The 18,343-nt window shown below is 44.0% G+C and overlaps 2 protein-coding genes across 4 annotated transcripts; one reads left to right on the top strand and one right to left on the bottom strand.

Moving 5' to 3' along the window:
- The first annotated feature begins 474 nt into the window (after nt 1-474).
- LOC115673230 (chorismate synthase, chloroplastic) lies at nt 475-6,711 on the top strand. Of its 2 annotated transcripts, XM_030595336.2 has the most exons (13): nt 489-893; nt 1,478-1,628; nt 1,800-1,876; nt 1,996-2,054; nt 2,602-2,685; nt 2,785-2,877; nt 4,242-4,322; nt 4,815-4,946; nt 5,169-5,271; nt 5,369-5,463; nt 5,578-5,643; nt 5,938-6,022; nt 6,279-6,711. In XM_030595336.2, exons 1-13 carry the CDS (start codon nt 752-754, stop codon nt 6,452-6,454), a joined length of 1,344 nt encoding a protein of 447 aa, XP_030451196.1. In that variant the 5' UTR covers nt 489-751; the 3' UTR covers nt 6,455-6,711. The 2 variants fall into 2 exon arrangements, with proteins under 2 accessions (XP_056164548.1, XP_030451196.1); XM_056308573.1 differs by lacking the exons at nt 1,800-1,876; nt 1,996-2,054 and having other exon boundaries at nt 475-893; nt 2,559-2,685.
- Nucleotides 6,712-10,706: 3,995 nt separating this feature from the next.
- On the bottom strand, nt 10,707-16,156 carry LOC115673229 (patatin-like protein 6). Of its 2 annotated transcripts, none has more exons than XM_056308603.1 (3): nt 14,586-16,156; nt 12,768-13,066; nt 10,707-11,062 (listed from the first exon to the last, which is right to left on the bottom strand). In XM_056308603.1, exons 1-2 carry the CDS (start codon nt 15,708-15,710, stop codon nt 12,797-12,799), a joined length of 1,395 nt encoding a protein of 464 aa, XP_056164578.1. In that variant the 5' UTR covers nt 15,711-16,156; the 3' UTR covers nt 10,707-11,062; nt 12,768-12,796. The 2 variants fall into 2 exon arrangements, with proteins under 2 accessions (XP_056164578.1, XP_030451193.1); XM_030595333.2 differs by having other exon boundaries at nt 10,707-11,069; nt 12,755-13,066; nt 14,586-16,155.
- Between the last annotated feature and the right edge of the window lie 2,187 nt (nt 16,157-18,343).

The raw sequence follows: 18,343 nt of genomic DNA, 5'->3' as shown, positions 1-18,343 counted from the left end.
TTAATTAATTTAATACTTCTCATCACGTTTAGTCTGGTCTTTTTGTCACAAAGACAAATACAAATACTGGATTGAAGAAACATTTTTTGTTGATTCATTTTCCCAAGCGAAAGAAAAATGAAGAAAAAGTCTTCTCGGAAAATATTTTTCACGAAATAAACGGAGTCTAAAAAGAGAAAAAATAGGGAGAAATCAAGGAAAATAAGAAAAAAATAAAAGGAAAATCGAAAAAAAAAATCGACTTTATGTATTCAATTCTCTATCCGTTTGTTGACGGGTGGTCAATCCCGCCCTCAAAGATCTTGTGTTTTTTTGTTTGTTTTGGTCGAATCATGCCCTCAAAGATTGGAAAGCCACGCCTCTCCCGCTCATACTGCTGGTGAAGAAATTCGAGTGCCACCCGCCGCGCAAGTTCGAGTTGACTCCTTTCATGTGGCCAACTACACCAAACCAAACCATACCATAATTGCACCAAAGCGCGATCGGATCCTCCCCCCACTCCCTTTCCCCACCAACCAAAAACTCGTAAGGCAAGGCAAGGCAGAGAAGAGAAATGGGCAGTAAAGTAACAACTCTGCGGGGTTAGGTGGAGTTGCCTAAACGCTGCAGTTCCTGTGCCGAACCCGTCTCTTGCAAATTGACCCGCCACCCTCCGCTTCGCTTTCCCCTGCGCACCCTCCATTTTCCCTTCTCGACCCAATTCGTTTCTCGCTCGTTCCCGCGGAGTTGCCACACACACGCCCGGCATTCGATGGCGTCTTCTGTATTGGCTAAGCCGTTTCTTGGGGCTTCGGCTGCCGACTCCGTCTCCGCCTTCGGCTCTCCGGCCTCGGATCTCGGCAGACGACCCTCTCTTCAGTTCTTGATCCGCACCTCATCTTCCAGGAAGCTCCGTTAGTCTCTCTGTCTCTCTCTCTCTGTGTCTTCCCGCGTGCGTGCCTGCGTGGGTGGGCGTGTGTGTGAAGGATCTTGGTCGGATAGATTAAGCTAAGCTAAAGGAAAGAAATTATTTACGTTTTCGCGTTCGTGGTGTGGGTGTATGGACGTTATCTTGACAAAGGTCTAATCTTTCTCAGTTTTGGATATGTGGGTCGCCACTGATCCTGGTTGTCGATTAGCAGAATCTGTTTTCTGGTGCTGGGTTTGGTTTCATTTGTGTGGAATTCTGCAAGATATGTCGTATGTCTGATCCTATAATACATTGGACTGGACGATATCGATGAGGTTTTCCTCATTTCGTGGTTAGCAGTCCTAGTCTGTGGTGGTCGTTCGTTTATGTGGCATTACAAATTTACACTAAATGGAAACCCTGCTTGCGGGTTTGTCTTTCTACTAGCTGTCAGACTCAAAGAGTATGGTGTATATTAGTTTTCCTCATTGTATGGTTGAGGATATAGGAATTGGAAACCTGGCTGTGCTGTGGAAGTCCTTCTGTGGAATTTGTACTCAGACAGATCTCACCTCGGAATGCTTGCAGAGATAAAGGCTGCTGGGAGCACCTTTGGGACTCATTTCCGCGTTACCACATTTGGAGAATCTCATGGAGGTGGTGTAGGTTGTATAGTTGATGGATGCCCTCCCAGGTTGCCCCTCTCAGAAGCTGATCTCCAATTAGATCTTGACAGAAGGTACCTTGCCTCGAGCCCTTGCAGTTGATACATTCAAGCTTAAGAAAATAATGGGGTTGTGTCAATCATGGAGATCATGCTATCTCGGCTGATTATCGAGTTGTAGAAAGTATCATCTCATACCATCTGATTGTTGGTTTTCCATAAACAAATTCATTCTCATGCATCCAGACGACCTGGCCAGAGCCGAATCACTACCCCCAGAAAAGAGACAGATACATGCCGAATATATTCAGGAGTCTCTGATGGTTAGATCATTATGCACAGATTTTTCAATTCGTTGAATTTAATGGTCTGTTCCAGATTAAAACACCATCTACTAATTTAGAATTACAGTGAATATGAAGCTTGCTTAATTTGGTTGCAGGAGTGACCACAGGGACACCGATCATGGTATTAGTTCCCAATACTGATCAGAGAGGCCATGTGAGTATCCTATTATGGGTGATACTGTGATGTTTGTTTTGATTAGCATGGAAGAAAAGGGATGTGTTCAGGAGTTTGTGATTGCTTGCTTTGAACTATCTGGAAGAATTGATATCTCCTTTTGGTTGAATTGAGGATAGAATTAGCTCCGATGCATCTATGTTGTTCATTGAGGTCATTTGTATTAAGGGATATCTTGTGCTATGTTGACTTAATCTCATGACAATGCTTGTTACCGACATAGGGGAAACTTATATGCTATTGATGCTGGAAATCGATCTGCTTTCATCTTGTTTCTGCCTGTCAAGTAGCTAAAAGGGGAACTATTAAACAGTCCAAGAAGTAGTTGGAGTCTGTTTTTATTTTAGTTGATAGTACTGTAATATAAAACATACACCGTTTGCTTTGTACGTTGTCCAAAACCTGCTACAAATTTCTTCAGATGCCAACTTGCGTTTTGATTTCCTTTAATTGATTATTTTTTTCATAATCTTCTTATTGCAGTTGGTCCTTATGTTTACAAGTTATCTGCCTTTTGATTCTTCAGGATTACAGTGAAATGTCAATAGCTTATAGGCCTTCTCATGCAGACGCGACTTATGATATGAAATATGGTGTGAGATCAGTTCAGGTAATGTTTTTTGACCATAAAGGTCTGATGCCAAATGTTGGTAAAACACTGATGTGTTGAAGCTAACTCTCATTCTTTATTCCTAATCTCCGTTCCCAGGGTGGTGGAAGATCTTCAGCAAGAGAAACAATTGGAAGAGTTGCATCTGGGGCAATTGCTAAAAAGATTCTTAAGGAATTTTCAGGAACTGAGGTGCCTTCATTTTCTGCACTCTTTAATTTCTTTGCCCTAGATGAAAAATTATGATTCAGAACCTGGACACATTTGCTTTGATTTTTTGTTTCTTTTTCTATGTTGCTTTTGTAATCGTTTGGCATATTTATCATAATGTTCTTTAGTACTTTGCATGAGTTTCGTTAAGCAAGTGAAAAATGTAACAGACTGGAGAAGCTTGTGAGTAAATTGTATTCAATTCAATGTGAGAGCAGTCCTTGTAGGAATATTTTTCTTACTTGGTAATTCGAATTACTTGTGTTGTGTTAACTGTCACCTGTGCTTGCGTGTGAATTTATGTGGATGGAACCGTGCTCATGTAGGCAGGTGTTAAAGTGGACGTGCAGGATCATATGTTTTGTTTCCGAAATGTTCTTTTGGAATGATGAGCACAAAATCTGCTGTCACAAATTTTCTCTCTACATTATGGAAATGATGATTGTTTTAAAAGTTCATGACTGAGATTTCTGGTCTACTGCGTTATGGGATTTTAGACTATCTCTACTTTAGTCCATGCATATTATGTACAGTAGCTTATGTTAAAGGGGAGATAGCAGCAGCAACAGTTCATCATTGATGCGACCTTATCCTCATCCACCTATGGTCGTAAGACAACATTTGCTCAGTAGGCAACCACATCACACTGATCTCTCTCCTCACTTTCTCTTTCTAACCTAATATGCACGTTTCATTCGCTCACCTTCCTATGTTATGAAGAAGAAATTACTCCTTCGTATTTTTGATGCATCAAAAAGGAAAAAAGAGGACCTGGGTCATTGTTCTGTTTTCTTTTTCTTTGGTTCCTTCCCTTTTTCTTTATCCTTCAACTTCACCCCCACCACCTCCTTCTCTTCTTCACCAATGGCCACCATAATGCTGTTGCCTGTGACCAAGTCTTGGAGTTGTGCTCCTCCCACCAACATCCACCACTAGAGGTCACTCCTTTCTTGATGGAGTTAGCATCAACCCTGTCACCAACAAAAGAGCCACTGACTCTTTGGTCGACAGCTTCATTGGCGCTGAGTCATTGGCTCGTGAAAGATAACGATTTGCAAGACAGTGGAAGGACGACCTCCATCGGAGGTAGTGGTGCGGTGGCAAAGAGCACAAAGAGAAGAGAGACATGGCTTAGATTAAGGTTTTTCATTTGGTGTGGAATCTTTTATGTTGGATTCACATGTCTATGATTCATTGACGACCTCAGTGGGGGCCACTTGTCTGGGCAGCAGCATAACCCATCACATGTTAAATTGAGATTCTCAAGCATGTTCTTTGATATCATAAAGATTTTCTTGTTGTCTTGTCTTTTTCTTAATATAGGCTTCACATAATTTTGTCTTCAGGTTTTTGCTTATGTCTCTCAAGTCCATGATGTTGAACTTCCACAAGAATTAGTTGATCATGAAACTCTGACTCTCGATCAGGTATAAATGACCACTCTTTATATATTTTGGGGGAACCCAAAATTTTGGTGCAAGTTCCATATCTAGCGATGATAAATAAATTAAGAAACGTTCCAAAAAGTTTTCCTTTTGAATTTATTGTTGCAACTCAATCTCATCATCCAGGAGTTCCTTGCTATATTTCTGATGGAAAAGGTGGAGCTGCTACTTTGTGTGTATGCAAGTAATTGAGCTAGTCATGATTTACAAATACTCCCTTCTATTAACAGCAGAACTATAGTCGAGTTATCTATATGTTGTGAGAACTTCATAATATTAGCTGCGACATGCACTGATCTGCAATCTGGATTTTACCTCTAACATCAAGGGGAAGTTGTGTGGCTCCAATCCCTAATGCAAAGGATATGGGGATTCCAGTTTACTTCTTTTGTCATTTACTTGTTCTCTGGATGACTCTGCCTTGGTTGTGATATGTTGCCATAACTAGCTAAAACCTGTCGTGTATATTGGCAGATAGAGAGTAACATCGTTAGGTGCCCAGATCCTGTATATGCTGAGAAGATGATTGCTGCAATTGATGCTGTTCGAGTGAGAGGGGATTCTGTTGGTGGCGTTGTTACATGCATTGTTAGGAATGCTCCACGTGTAAGAACTTTTTTTAGACACATCTCTACAGAAAGACATTGAATGAATGATTAATGAAGATGATCAATACGCTGTCTTTACTTTGTTTTGGATATGCATGTATAGATAAAGAGAATATGCAGATGCTACCTGATGTCACATACACGCATGCGCACGCGCACGACACACATTCTCGTTATGGTGAGTCATTAAAAGCTTATTGACTTTGCAACTTGATGTCAGGGGCTGGGATCACCAGTTTTTGATAAACTTGAAGGTTTGCTGGCGAAGGCTGCTTTGTCTTTACCTGCAACCAAGGGCTTTGAATTTGGCAGTGGGTTTGCAGGTACAGCAGTTGTGCTTTGGAGGGAATATATATGGATTAGATGGGGGCGATTACTTAAATTAGTCAAGTGTCCTTAATGCTTTATCATAAATTTCAGGAACTTATTTGACTGGCAGCCAGCATAATGATGAATTCTGCATGGACGAAAACAGAAGGATCAGGACAAGAACAAATCGCTCTGGTGGAATACAGGTAATGCTCTGATACAGAATTGTCCTCCTCAATAGATGGGGTTGAAATTCTAGCATTTTTTCTATTCTATGTGCGAGAAAATGATTCAGGGAGGTATTCTTGCATGACTGTCAGGGTGGTATATCCAATGGTGAAATTATAAACATGAGAGTAGCTTTCAAGCCAACATCTACTATTGGAGTAAGTTCTCTCTCTCTCTCTCTCTCTCTCTGACACACACACACACACACACTCACCGCAGATGCGGGCAAGCATGCAAGCCTGCCTGCCTGCAATGTGCACACACTGCGGTTGTAGTTGCGGTTGTGCTGAGGTCTTGTATTGATGTCGAGCATTGTAAGCAGTGGGCTAGCTCTTAGTTCCCCATTTTGGACATCATCCGCAAGATTTGCCATGCTTGACGTATCAATTTGTAGGATATTATTCTCATTGCCCTAATACCATTTCATTTTCCATCTTATGATGTATCCACAGAGGAAGCAACATACAGTTACTAGGGAGAAACAAGAAACAGACCTGATCGCCCGTGGTCGCCATGATCCTTGTGTCGTCCCACGGGGTATGTCTCCAGTAGTTTATCTGTTCTGTTCCCTCGTAGTTGTCCTTTAAAATTTATTTCCATGATTATGCCTTTGTTAAGTGGTAACCCTATATGCAAACTATATTCGGAGGCTCTTATAATCTACTGTTCAAGGCTCGCTCTTGAAATAAGATGGACTGCTTTTAGAGCTCCTATTGCTTAAAAATGATGATTATCAGAAAGGGTGAAATGTCCTTTAAGATAATTAATTTTTGCATTTACTGTTTGAATGTAGCGGTTCCAATGGTAGAAGCCATGGTTGCCCTAGTGCTCGTCGACCAACTGATGGCGCACTATGCCCAATGCCATCTCTTTCCCATCAATCCTGAGCTGCAGGACTCTCTGTCTTTGTCAAGTGCTCGGAGAGGCATTGAATTTGCCCCTTCAGAGGAGGTAGCAAACCAGTTGTGAAACCATCTCTGCCGTCGAGGGTTCAGCCTGAATACAGTATCCTCGGTAATTCCCTATGGCGGGGAAATTTAATGTTGTCTTAGCCTTTTTGTAGTTGGACCCTTTCTTACTCATGTATTTTTCTTCTGATTTGTATTTGTGACAGGCACAATAAACTCTAAAATCATCGTGTTTGAGCTTTCTTCTTATAAGTTATCCCTGTCATGCTAGAGTTTGTTGCACCTGATTTGATGAAATAAACATTTATTTGTGCGATTTATACGTAACTATTTCCCAATAAGTGCTTAAATTATTATTCTTCCATTTTTCTCCATTATCCATCTCTTTATTAAGCAGGCCAAGCATGTACAGTGAATGGATACTAGGAAATGAAACCTGGTGTGGTATGCTTTTCTTTCGTTAGGAAAACTTTTCAAGACTCCTGACTCCATGGTGCAATAATTCGATACTGTAGAACAAACCCATTCATGCGATAAGTAGGTAGACCTACTTTTTCCAATAATTAACTACTTTTTCATCATTAATAAATTTATTTTAGCTCAATGTTAATATGCAGAGTGACAATGGAAAAAAAAAAAGAAGCTTTGATAGAACTAGCTCGTGCCTGAGGCACCGCAACACTGAAACTGGAGTCGCCAAACTTTTTATGTACATACGGAACGACCCAATTAAAAGTCGTGATACAAGCTCTCTTAAACATAAAATGCAGATCGTACTTTCTGTTTGAAATTGAACATATTTAACCCCCAAGATCATGGACGAACGGACTTGAGGTTGCCCTTAATCCTGTACATACCTTGTTCTTGTTCAAACATAGCATCCTCCACTCAAAATAACGAGCTGCGCTCTCCAACCGATTATGTAGCCTTATCTAATGCAAGTGGAATGAATCGAAAGTTCCGATTCCCTTTCTATCCGGAAGATACTAATAAGTTTGCTCTACAATATGTACTCAGTGGGAGTGGGGTTCGGACATGGTGGACTTGGGGCCGAGGGCTCGATCCCTCGATATGACGAGAAATTATCAAACAAACTACACATGGATAAAACTATAAGTTGTCAAACTCTTTCTTGGCTGAGGAATTGCCTCTGTCCCTTCGGATAAGTTCAAAGTCAAGTCATCTCTTGAAGTAGATGGACGAATAATCAGAGAAGGAGCAGCATGTTGATCAGATGTGAAAGTAATCTTGTATGCCAATGGCAAAACAGATGACCAATCATTCCCTTATTAAATCAGATTAGTCTATAGACGTCGCGTCCTAATGGACTACACAGATTTCGTGCGTAAGAAGAGAGAAGGATTAACGTTGAGTAGAGTACTTGGTAGACGACCCAACACCATCTTATAATAAACAAGGAAATATGCAACCGGAAAATAAGGGAGGCCAAGCAATGGTCGCCAAACAAATGCCGAATGTCCCCATCACTCGATACATACATAAAAAGCAGAGGAGACCCACGAAAGAGAAGGCAACTTGGGAATATCTGTGTGTACTTAGCATCTATAATTATACTAAATGATGCTAATAATATCAAAAGTAATGGACCAACACATCAAAAAAGAGCTCAATTCACGGGCCATATCTATCTCACTTTGTTCCACATTGCTTTAATTCTTTGGGGGTGTTTGTTAAACTTTAGTCATTATTAAGTTGATTAATCAAGGTCCATGACTCATCCAACCACCGACAATCGGGGGCCTTTGCCTTGATGTGATGGCGTGAAGTAACAGTTTTTTTGGTGGACATAATTGGAGAATTCTATCAAGAGGAATCAGGAATTAAGTGTCTATTATGCTTTTTTATCTCAAAAAGTGCGCGACATCTTCTTTTACCTAAGGGTGAAAACAATCCATCTCCACAATTGTAGCCAATTATCACGACGAGCAATCAATTTGAGTTCACGAGAAAGGAGGTGCAATGTGAGTGCGCCATGCGACACAATCGCGTGCATTCCTTTCTCGGGACCATTGACGTGCAATTCGCAATTTCAACAATAGTGAGCTTAAATTGAACGTTGGTTCAATTCATTTTTCTAGTTTCCAAGGACTTCTATTATCTATTGGCATGTAGAGGAAGTTTTTTGCTCAAGCAGAGACGTTGCACACATCTCTATCAAAGCCATTATCTTCTGACAAACCGAAAGTCAAAAAGTCTCTCTTATGAATGCACATATCTATAAACCTAACGCATTGATAATGTACTTTTACATGGTCAAAGTTTGTGTGGGTGTGGCCAAAAGTAGAAATTACAGAGTGTGATTCTAGCTGGCTGGCCTATGTTGTCCAGCGATTGACGATAATGCTAATTGGGTTGGGCGGAAAGTATGAAACAGGGAGGCTAAACCTAGGATTTGACATTGGATCACTTAGAAATAGAGGAATGCAATGGATTTATTGTCAACTTCACCTAAGGCAGCTCCACATTCTAAGGCAACAACAACCTTTGTAGAAAGCCAATTGACCCCGCGTGATTTCCTCGGAGTTTCGTGTGTGTTAGTTGTCCCTTTGTCTCAATCACCACGCTAATTAGCCTGGTTCAGGTCAGCATTCAGCAATTGGACACAGCACTCGAGCAATGTTCAATTCGGCCCCCGATTTCCTTACAAGTTTTAGAACAAACGGCGAAATGAGTAGGCGCATGTCTGTTGTCCGATCCATGACCGATCCCGAAAGGACCGACCGACACCATGAAGGCTCTGTCGTCGCTAGATACAATACAATGCTGCCAGAAGAATTAGGCTAAAAGGAGGCAAAAGAGGGTGAGAAGGAAGTATAGGAGGAAGGTCACATTGTTTCTTGACGTACCAAATCTGTCCGATCCAGTCCTGCCTGCCTCAGATCAAGCCATGCCAAGCAATTTATGGCCACATATATTTCCATTATTAAGAGGAAGCTTGGCATCTGCAGTCGCATATGCTTCTCTTGGGGACGTACAGATGCAATTAGGGTCGTCCCTCATGGAATGTATGGTATGCGTGTGATTGGTGAGACATGTTGCGATCTTACCCCGTCAAAAGGCTGCCTACATTAGACGTTCGATGATTCAGATTAGGAAACGGTTCTTTAATAATTGACGATTCGAACAACCTCGTTTCAGCCTCGTTTTTTGTCCTCGAGAGTGAGAATGCTATCTTAATCGGGTTATGATAGGAATGCTGACCATAGGTTGAGTTGGAAAGGTGCAAACCTAATCATAATGGCAAGCGATAAAAGATGTCTCGGGTCATCTGTTTTCTAGCTTGAGTAGTTTATCGACTCTCGCAAGAAGTTCCAGTTCTGGTAGTTGTAGAAGCACGCGGTTGTCTTTCAATGCATATAAAGTAAGCAGCGGGAGACATATTCTGAAGCCTAAACTATGTTTTAATTTTCTCATTTCCCTTATCTTTTTGCACACATTATGCTGCCAAAGTGGCGGAGCAAAGCATGCGGAAGCGACTGAGAGCTCTTTCCATGAGGCGGGGGACAAAGTAAGGTGGTACCGACGATCATGCACTTTGGAAAAAGACTACGCGAAAATATAACACCGTTGATTTACAAAGTTCATATACTAAACAATGCGTCAATAAGCATGATTGCCGTTTGAGAAATCAGTAATGGGTCAACAAGAATGCTAATGTAACGCCAATCGCGCATAAAGCAAACCTCTAACCACCGTGATCGGATACACATGATCAATGACTACGGTCATTTCACACAAAAAAAAATACTCCATATAAAACAGAAGGAAAAAGGGAGGGAAGGACTGTTCTTGCCAAAACAACCATTAAAGATGATGAATTATCACAAGGGGCTTTGAAAAAGGAAGATCCATAAGGACCCCAATAGCAGAGAGAGATTTTACACATAGATTTTCATTTTCTTTCCTTCTTTTTTTTTTTTTTGGATTTTTCTGGGGTAACATTTCAAACTCATACAGAAGTGTCCAGCACCCGAGTCCCCGTGAATTGGGCGACATTGATGATTCAATTCTGAGGGAAGGACATGGTCTCTGGCTGCTTCAAAAAAAAAACAAAGGTAGTGGCTACGGCTCAACTGCCATTTTCACCACTTACTTATATGTCTACAGAAGACAAAACCCCAGAAATAGAAAGTATCTAGAAAGAAAACAAGCCCAAGATCATCTAAAGAAGTCACAAGACCCCCCTCAAGCCCCCTTGAGAGTGGACGATGAAAATAGGGAGGGAAATCTGAAAAAGGTGGCAGGGCAAAATGAAGAACGCAGAAAGCAACATCGCCCTCCAAGATTCAAACTGAGAAGAAAAAGGAGATTCGCAGGTGATACTTGTTTGACCTGCAAAACCCCCCAAAGAAAACAGAGCAAGAGATAAAAAGAAAAGAAAGAAGAGAGAGAAGAAGCTCTTCTTTGGACTTTGGTTTTACTTACTTTCTTACTTGCTATTTTGTAGAAAGCTATAAAGTGGACACACACTGCCGGTCCTCTGGCAGGCAAAGTATCCCACTGAGATATTCCCAACCCCAAATTTTGTTACAATCAATTTGTCCTTTGTTTTTGTTCACTCAATCCCCATCCCTTTGAAAAGTAAAAGCTGACGACTGTAGCTTCTGTTCCTTTCCTCTTGGATTCTCCTCTCTTTTGGCCTCTTTTGCTGCAACCTGCATATCAGCAAGAAACAAAGTTGTTTCTTAAGCGTCTTTTTCAGGTCCACCATTACAAGAAAAGAGCACCCAACAAGCACCCTAAATTGAAGTGCACAAAAGTGGATTTAGAAAGCCTTGAAATCTGGTGGAGCAGCAAGTAGTAAGCACAGGGCCTGCACAGATACATCGGGCTCTGCAACAGAGCCAAATTCACCGAGATTTTTCAAACTTACGATACTGCTTTCTCTTCTTTTGGGACCAAAAACAGAAGTCACATGTGTCCCGTCAAGGACCCAGGTCTCCAGAATGTTTCTTGGTACAGTTTTGGGTTAAAAGTGCACCGACACTTTGATGTTATTTTTCCCCTCTCTAGAGCATTTTCTCGATCCATTCACGTCCAAAAATGAAAAATAAGTTCATGCTCCAAGGGACAATACTAACTTGTCTTAGGAAGAGAATGGATTAGAGGCTACTCAAGTAAGCAAAGGCTAATCAAAGAAAAAGAGCACAAGTTTAAAAGGTAAAGCTCCATCCGAAGAAAAATGAAGAGATTGGTTACCCACCCGGATTTTAACTGCGTTTTAGGGTATTTCATAATCCCATTGATTTAACCAATTAATGGGGTTTCTCCCGTCATCGAAAATGAAAAATAAGTAAGTCGGAAAAAGTTCACGAAAAGTGTCGAAATTGACTAGGCGTATCAATAAAAGCACTCTACTCGAATCCATCCACCCTAAAATCAAACATGGAATGGTCAATGTAGTGTTGCAGAAGATTTGCATGGACATACATATGCCACATGTGTAGGCATTAGGGAACACCAAAGTTTCTTTGAGCTTGAAAACGAAAAGCAGAGGGGGGGTGACTTGGCCTTTTGATGGTGGGACTTCCCTTTAGACTCGATGAGTATTTTGATGAAAATCAAAAGGCTGCCTCTAAAACCCCAGAAACCCACCCCGTACCAAGAAGCTGGCCTTTGCATGCTCAAAAAGCCAGACCTAGAGAGAGAACTCGAAAAACCCGACTTTGCCCTCTCAGTGGTCCTTTAGAATGTGCAACACAATGACCACAGTGCCCCTTTGAGGACAATCAATGTCGGTAAGGGAACAATGGAGGGGTCCCCTGACCCCATCTTTCTTCCTTTTTTCTTTTTTGAATTGGACTGAACCCCAGGTTCCTTCCGCATAAGGTTCTGCGTAGCCTCCCTTGTTTGAACAACAGTGACACAACCACCGGTTGTTACCGGGTTTGATCTTTTTCTTGAATCCCATCAAAAGCAAAATGACAAGAACAGAGAACAGATGCTGACAGGGGCTCAAACCTACTTCCCATATTTTAGAACCGTGCTAAAACCTCATTAGTCTCGCACATAATAGCACAACCACTTTAAAATGTTTTCTTTTTTTATTAACATGAGAAACCATGGTCGCTATCAAGTTTGATAGAGGAACGAGCGACCTCAGCTTTGGGTATATGTCTGTGTCAGTTCACCAGTGTGAAGCTGATTTAACTGAATTCACGTTCAATCAAGCCTCTTCAAGTCGAGGAATGAAATGCCAATGTGCTCACGTTCATTACGAGATTGATACCCGAAAGAGTGGATTTTCATGCACTGAAAGCATCCAAAAAACTTTTACCAACCTATGCACACCAACTTGGATAGGGAGTTACTTGACATTGCTTGGAAAAGGAAAGCTTACCTCCTTGTGCTACGTCGGTCCGAGTATTGTTCGGAGGTAAGTTTAGGTGGGTTTAGGAACAGCTTGCTTGAAAGCAACAGTGGGAGCAATTCGGCAATTCCTCCTCTGGTGCTCCTGCACAAGTTCTCCGGCAAACCAGTCGAGCTTCTCGAAGTTACTCTGTTCCGAGATTCTCTTGCCACCAAACAGCACCGATTCAACATTCTTCTGCTTGAGCATTTCCTCTGCTATCCCTATCAGCATCTTTACATTGTTAGGACTCCAGTCTGTATCAACATTCGTTCCACAACGACCAATGCTGGACCCATTTGCCTGAAAAACACAATTATGATTCTGCGATCAGAATCGAGACTACTAAGCAAAACACTTTTAAATGCATGATGAGATTCCAGCAACCAGATCAATCAGCAGAATGAATTCTTCTAAGGCAGAAGACTTTAACATAGACTCATTATATTTTTCTTGTATAATCAACCAATTCATCGTGGAACATCAACCACGATCATGAAAAAGGAAGATACCCCACAGATTCAGTATTTTTCTTTTTCACACAATACCCTTTGATGCGACACCTAATATCAATATGCACCCGCAGGTGTCTTCCTTTTAATGGGACACTTTACCAGCAAGCATGGATAACCGGAAAGGGCTCCTACGAGCGGATGGTGATGTGCAAAAGGTTTTATGCTTGTGCCCAAGAAAAAGACGAGGAAGGACCTAAAAACATTACCACTCTCGCAAAAAGTCCCAGTATATTTGCAGAATTGAGAGATAGTACCACAGATGCAACTTAAAGGGTAAGCCCCACTTCCTTTTAACTGGATTTAAGGTGCCTCCACAAGCAGAAAGCACAAAAATAGGAGAATCAGAAGCATCCTCTCAGCACGTTGACAGCACATAAATTCAGTCTCTTGGCCCTCTCATTTATCAGACGTGAGCTAGTTCTGGAAAGAGTAGTTCTCTTTTTGGCCTATCTAGAAACAGTGAGCATCTGACTATGCATACGGGACGTGAGGACCACCTCTACTGGCTTGAATTAAATGAAAATGAAGAGCAGAATATACCCGAAAGAATGCTATTCCATGTATTAGGAGTCGGTACAAGACTAGCAGAAACAAATCTAATGAATCGAGGAACGCGTAGACATTAGATAAATGCCGATTGCAGAAATAAATTCAGCATCGACAATGAATTAGATTAATCAGCTTACTACTCCAGCCCATATACACTGAAACGGTCGCCCGGTGAATCTGATAACAAATGGGCAAATGAATTGACCGGAGAAGCCACGGGAGAGTTATGGAAGCAGAGCTCAGGGTCTCATACAGCCATCAATGAAGGGTGTCTTCAACATTTAAAGAAAGGGGTGGTGGCTCCTGAAACGGGGGAGATATCTAGCTAGCCACACAAATTGCAGTCGAACGTACCGCACTGAAAAACACTAAAAAGAGCACGCTTTCGCAAGGTCTCGACCAAACCCGATTTCCAATGTCCTTTGGTTGGCCGCTCCAGCTCCAAATTCCAACTCCATAAATGTGTGTGCGTGCGCGCGCGAATGCGAGCACAGGCCGTGCAAGTGTGGGAATAACCAAAGCAAGCAAAAGACAGAGTCCCCTGTATCATCGTCCCTCCCATACCAGCCTGGCTAACACTGTCTCGTCTCGTGCACCAGAAACAGCACAGAAGAAAGCCACATCCGAAGCAATTGCGCTCCCCGCCAAAAACCCGTAATGACGCGAAATAAATGCAAACCCACGTCGAAAGAAAGTAAAAAAAAAAGAAAGGAAAAATGGCAAAATCTCAAAGAGGGTGCGGAGGAGGAAGACGGTACCTGAATCCGCACGTAATTGCTGCCGCTCCGGCACTGGCTGAACGCCATGGCCACCGCGTGGTCGACCATGTCCGCCGACCCGTCGCCCGATATTCGGGCCACGGGCCGGGCCCAGTCCCGGGCCTTCCAGGCCTTGACCTGGTCGTACTCGTAGCTCACCTCCAGGAGCTGGCCCGTCCCTAGGGACAGCACCAGCAGGTCCTCCATCCCCCGCACGAACGGGAACTCCTGCTTGTTGTGCAGCACGTGGGTGATCGCCGCCGCCGCCGGGTTGCTCATTGCCAGCCCCCCTCCCACCGCCACGCACCGCGTCCGCCCGTCCACCGACCGCATCTGCACCGGCTCCAGGACGCCAGGCTCCGCCGACGTGGCCCGGCACACCTCCCAGAGCCGGAAGTCGAACCCGTCCGTCTCCAGCGCGTCGGCCCGGGAGAACAGGAGCGGCGCCGAGCTCGTCAGGTCGTAGCACGGCACCAGGACCGGCTTCAGCGTGTCCCTCAGCGTCAGCTCCCTCCCCGCCCCGTCGCTGAAGCACTCCCTCGCGAGCCTCTCCAGCGCGGCCGTTGCCGACGCCGTCGAGCCGGCGGAGCCCCCCCGCAGGAGCCTCCGCAGGAACCCGCCCGAGCCGGAGGCGGGCTGCGAGCGGTAGAACTTCCGGCCGTGGTCGGCGAGGAACCTCCACGTGTCGTCGGCGCGGAAAAGAGGGCGGCTGTTGTCCTTGGTGGCGAAGAGCATGGCGGTGAAGATGCCGCCGACGCCGGTGCCCGCGGCCACGTCGAAGTAGTCGGCGATGCAGGCGTCCGGGTTGCCGGACTTCGACTTGAGGGCGTGCTCCAGATAGGCGAGGGCCTTGCCGGGGAGGACGCCCCGCATGCCGCCGCCGTCGACGGCGAGGATGCAGATTTTGCCTCGCTGGTTCTTGATGGAGGAGAGGTCGTTATTGTTGGTGGCGCCGTCGGGGGCGGGTGGTTTCGGGTCGATTTGTTTGGGGACCCAGAGCTTGTGGTCGTCGTAGCCGAAGAGGAACTTGCTCTCGAGGATGGAGAAGATCTCGTAGCTGAGCTTGTCGGTGTCGATGCTCGGCTCTTCTTGCATCTCCGACGAACTATTGTTGTTGCTCCCCATCGGAACGCCTCGCTCTCACAGTTCACTTATCGCCGGTCCGCAAACTTCCTCACCATTCGAGAACACCCCCCCGCGACGAAATCCCACCGCACGACCGACTCAAAGCCGGCTTCGGATCAACCCGCTCGTTGCGAGGAAAAGAAACGAAGGAACGACCCGCCACCGTCAGCCTCTCTCTCTCTCTCTCTCTCTCCCCCCCGCCGTGCGCGGCTTGTGCGCGCGTGCGTTTCCTCTGTACCGGGGAGCAAAATACACGCGCATATGTCAACAGGGACCCGGATACATATGCGTATAGGGGTAGGTAGACGACGACGACACATTCAACTCAAAAAGATCAAGAAGAAGGTCGACGCAAGCGAGCATCGAGCAAGATATAACGAGACAAAAAACGAAGCCCAGAAGGAACCGAGGAGGCAACACGACCACGGCAGTTGTCCTCCCTCCCTTCCTCTCTCTCTCTTCTCTATATATATCTGCGTGCCTGGTTTTATATTGCGAAGCGAGGCCACTCTGAACTCGACAAACAGTTGGGAACGACGGCAATGTCAATCCCTTAACCCCGGGTTTAAGGCTGCCTAATGATGGGGGGGTGGTGGTCGCGGTCGCGGTCGTGGTCGGGTCACCGACGGGCGATTCTTTTCATCCGGATCCAACGGCCCTCATTGGTCGGTCCCTCCCCCGGCCCCCACCGGACCCGTCTCGTGATTGACGGTCGAGATTGGGGCGGATTCGTCAACTGTTCCTTCCTTTCTTCTCCGCGTAGGGCCCGGATTAGGCGAGGGACTGGAGGACCCGCCCCCACTAGATCGAGAACGAGGAAACTGTTGCGATCTTTTGCCTACTGCACGTAATCGAGAGGCGTCCGATTGTTTCGTCAAAAAATAAAATAATTTTAAAAATTATAAAGATTCCAAAAAAATATAAAATTAATATATCTGTAAAATTACCTTATAAATACTCTAAATTGGCACATTCGTAACAAATTTATCCTCCGTCAGTTTCCGTTAAATTGGATTAATACGACGAAAAATCACAAATAAACAAACAGAGGGTAAAACCCCAAACCGGAACACCCGTCAACTGCTACGTATCATCCAAATCAGCAATTTAACGGTAAAAATTTAACAAAAACTAGCAGAGGGTAAATTTATCATTTGAGATAAATTTATCACGGGTGTATCAATTTTGAATTTTTCGCTGCATTAACCCAAAAATATATGAACGAAAAATACTTCTATTGTTCATGAAAGCATTTAAACTTTAATTATTACTGATGATATTTCGATACATACAAATCATCATTTTTACGGAAATATATCCAAATCAGACATTTTCTACCAAAAACAAACGGAGCCTTTTAAAATGTATCTTGGGGAACTAATTTGCCATAGGGAACGGAGGGTGGGACCCCAGCTTGACGTGCTGACGGGTACAGTGCGGTCAGGTCAAACGCGGAGACGATGAGCTGGAACAGTGAGGTTTCTTTGGGCCGTTGGGTGACTGGTAATTTTACTTTTACCCCAGGTGGGGCCCGGTCAGGTGAAAGCGAGTGAGTGTGTGGTGTTGTGTGCCTGTCGGGGGCTTCGATATAAGCCTTGATTTTCGTAAAATACTTATTCGAACTGGAATTGTAATATCTCTTTTCGGGTTAATTAGCAAATGCATGGGGAACATCCATCATTAAATATCCAAAAAGGAGGGAAAAAAATAGAGCCAATATCACGTAAAAATCTCAGGCCTGTATACCCGCGCCGCATCTATCCAATCTAATTGTAGCTTTAAAAAAAATTCCAAACCAATGTACTCTTTTCGTAATTAATTTTTAGATTTATCACGGACATATCGGATAAAGCTATTTGTGATATAGAATATAGGGTTTTTAAAGTAGTTTTAATTCAAAAGAAAGTCGGAAAGGATGGCGAAACGGTGGACGCCGGACTCGAGGAGTTGACTTTATCTATCTATTGTCTTCTTTACACTTGATGACCGGACCAACATGACCATGCACCTCGTGCGACGTGCACTGTGGTAATTCGACCGGTTTCGTAACATTCCTGGAGCTACATTACGTGGGGAAAATGATGCTTTTTTGATGTACGTGAATTTTGATTTTTGGCATTTAGGGAACAAAACATTGGAGGAGGGGCGGTGGTGCATGAAAAGGTGCAAAAATCTGGTGATTTTGTCGCTGGACAAGGACCATTCATGGCCGTGGGACCTTCCATTCTCTGCTCCCACTCCATAGGTCCAATCCCAGGAGGAACTCTTTTTTCTCTTTTTACTTTCTCGACTTGGGGCATTTTAGTTCTTCCGGATTTCACTCGTGCTAATTTGAGATGGTGCGAGACTCGCTTATCGAAACGACGATGTAGGCGGAGATGGAAGGGGAAGAAGGTAGACCGCCACCGCTCCTCCTCCTCCTCCTCCTCCTCCTCCGCCTCCAAAGTCGAAGAGGAGAAAAATACTCAGATAATCTCCCGCGAAATAAATTCTCAAGGCTTGCAAGTCTCAGACAACCGTCGGTATCATATCCACTCGCAACTGTTTTGAGATGTTAAATGTGAGATTTCGGAGCCTAGCGAGCGAAGGAGCGTTGAAAGGAGAAACAAAAGACAAAGGGAAGCTATCGATCT

Source organism: Syzygium oleosum, unplaced genomic scaffold (genome assembly GCF_021117445.2).
Source record: "Syzygium oleosum isolate NSW1041296 unplaced genomic scaffold, Sole_v2.1 Sole_v2.02, whole genome shotgun sequence".
In the NCBI taxonomy this organism is placed as follows: Eukaryota; Viridiplantae; Streptophyta; class Magnoliopsida; order Myrtales; family Myrtaceae; genus Syzygium; species Syzygium oleosum.
The sequence above is the reverse complement of the archived record's forward strand: the minus strand, read 5'-3'. Positions and strand labels throughout refer to the sequence as shown.

What these genes read in the sequence shown, in the direction of transcription:
- LOC115673230 (XM_030595336.2), top strand. Translation starts at nt 752, where the DNA reads ATGGCGTCTTCTGTATTGGCTAAGCCGTTTCTTGGGGCTTCGGCTGCC. An exon ending in ATGGTGTGAGATCAGTTCAG is followed by an intron (nt 2,686 to 2,784) that starts GTAATGTTTTTT and finishes CTCCGTTCCCAG; the next exon opens with GGTGGTGGAAGATCTTCAGC. An exon ending in ATTTGGCAGTGGGTTTGCAG is followed by an intron (nt 5,272 to 5,368) that starts GTACAGCAGTTG and finishes CATAAATTTCAG; the next exon opens with GAACTTATTTGACTGGCAGC.
- LOC115673229 (XM_056308603.1), bottom strand. Translation starts at nt 15,710, where the DNA reads ATGGGGAGCAACAACAATAGTTCGTCGGAGATGCAAGAAGAGCCGAGC. An exon ending in GCAATTACGTGCGGATTCAG is followed by an intron (nt 13,067 to 14,585) that starts GTACCGTCTTCC and finishes TGTGTTTTTCAG; the next exon opens with GCAAATGGGTCCAGCATTGG.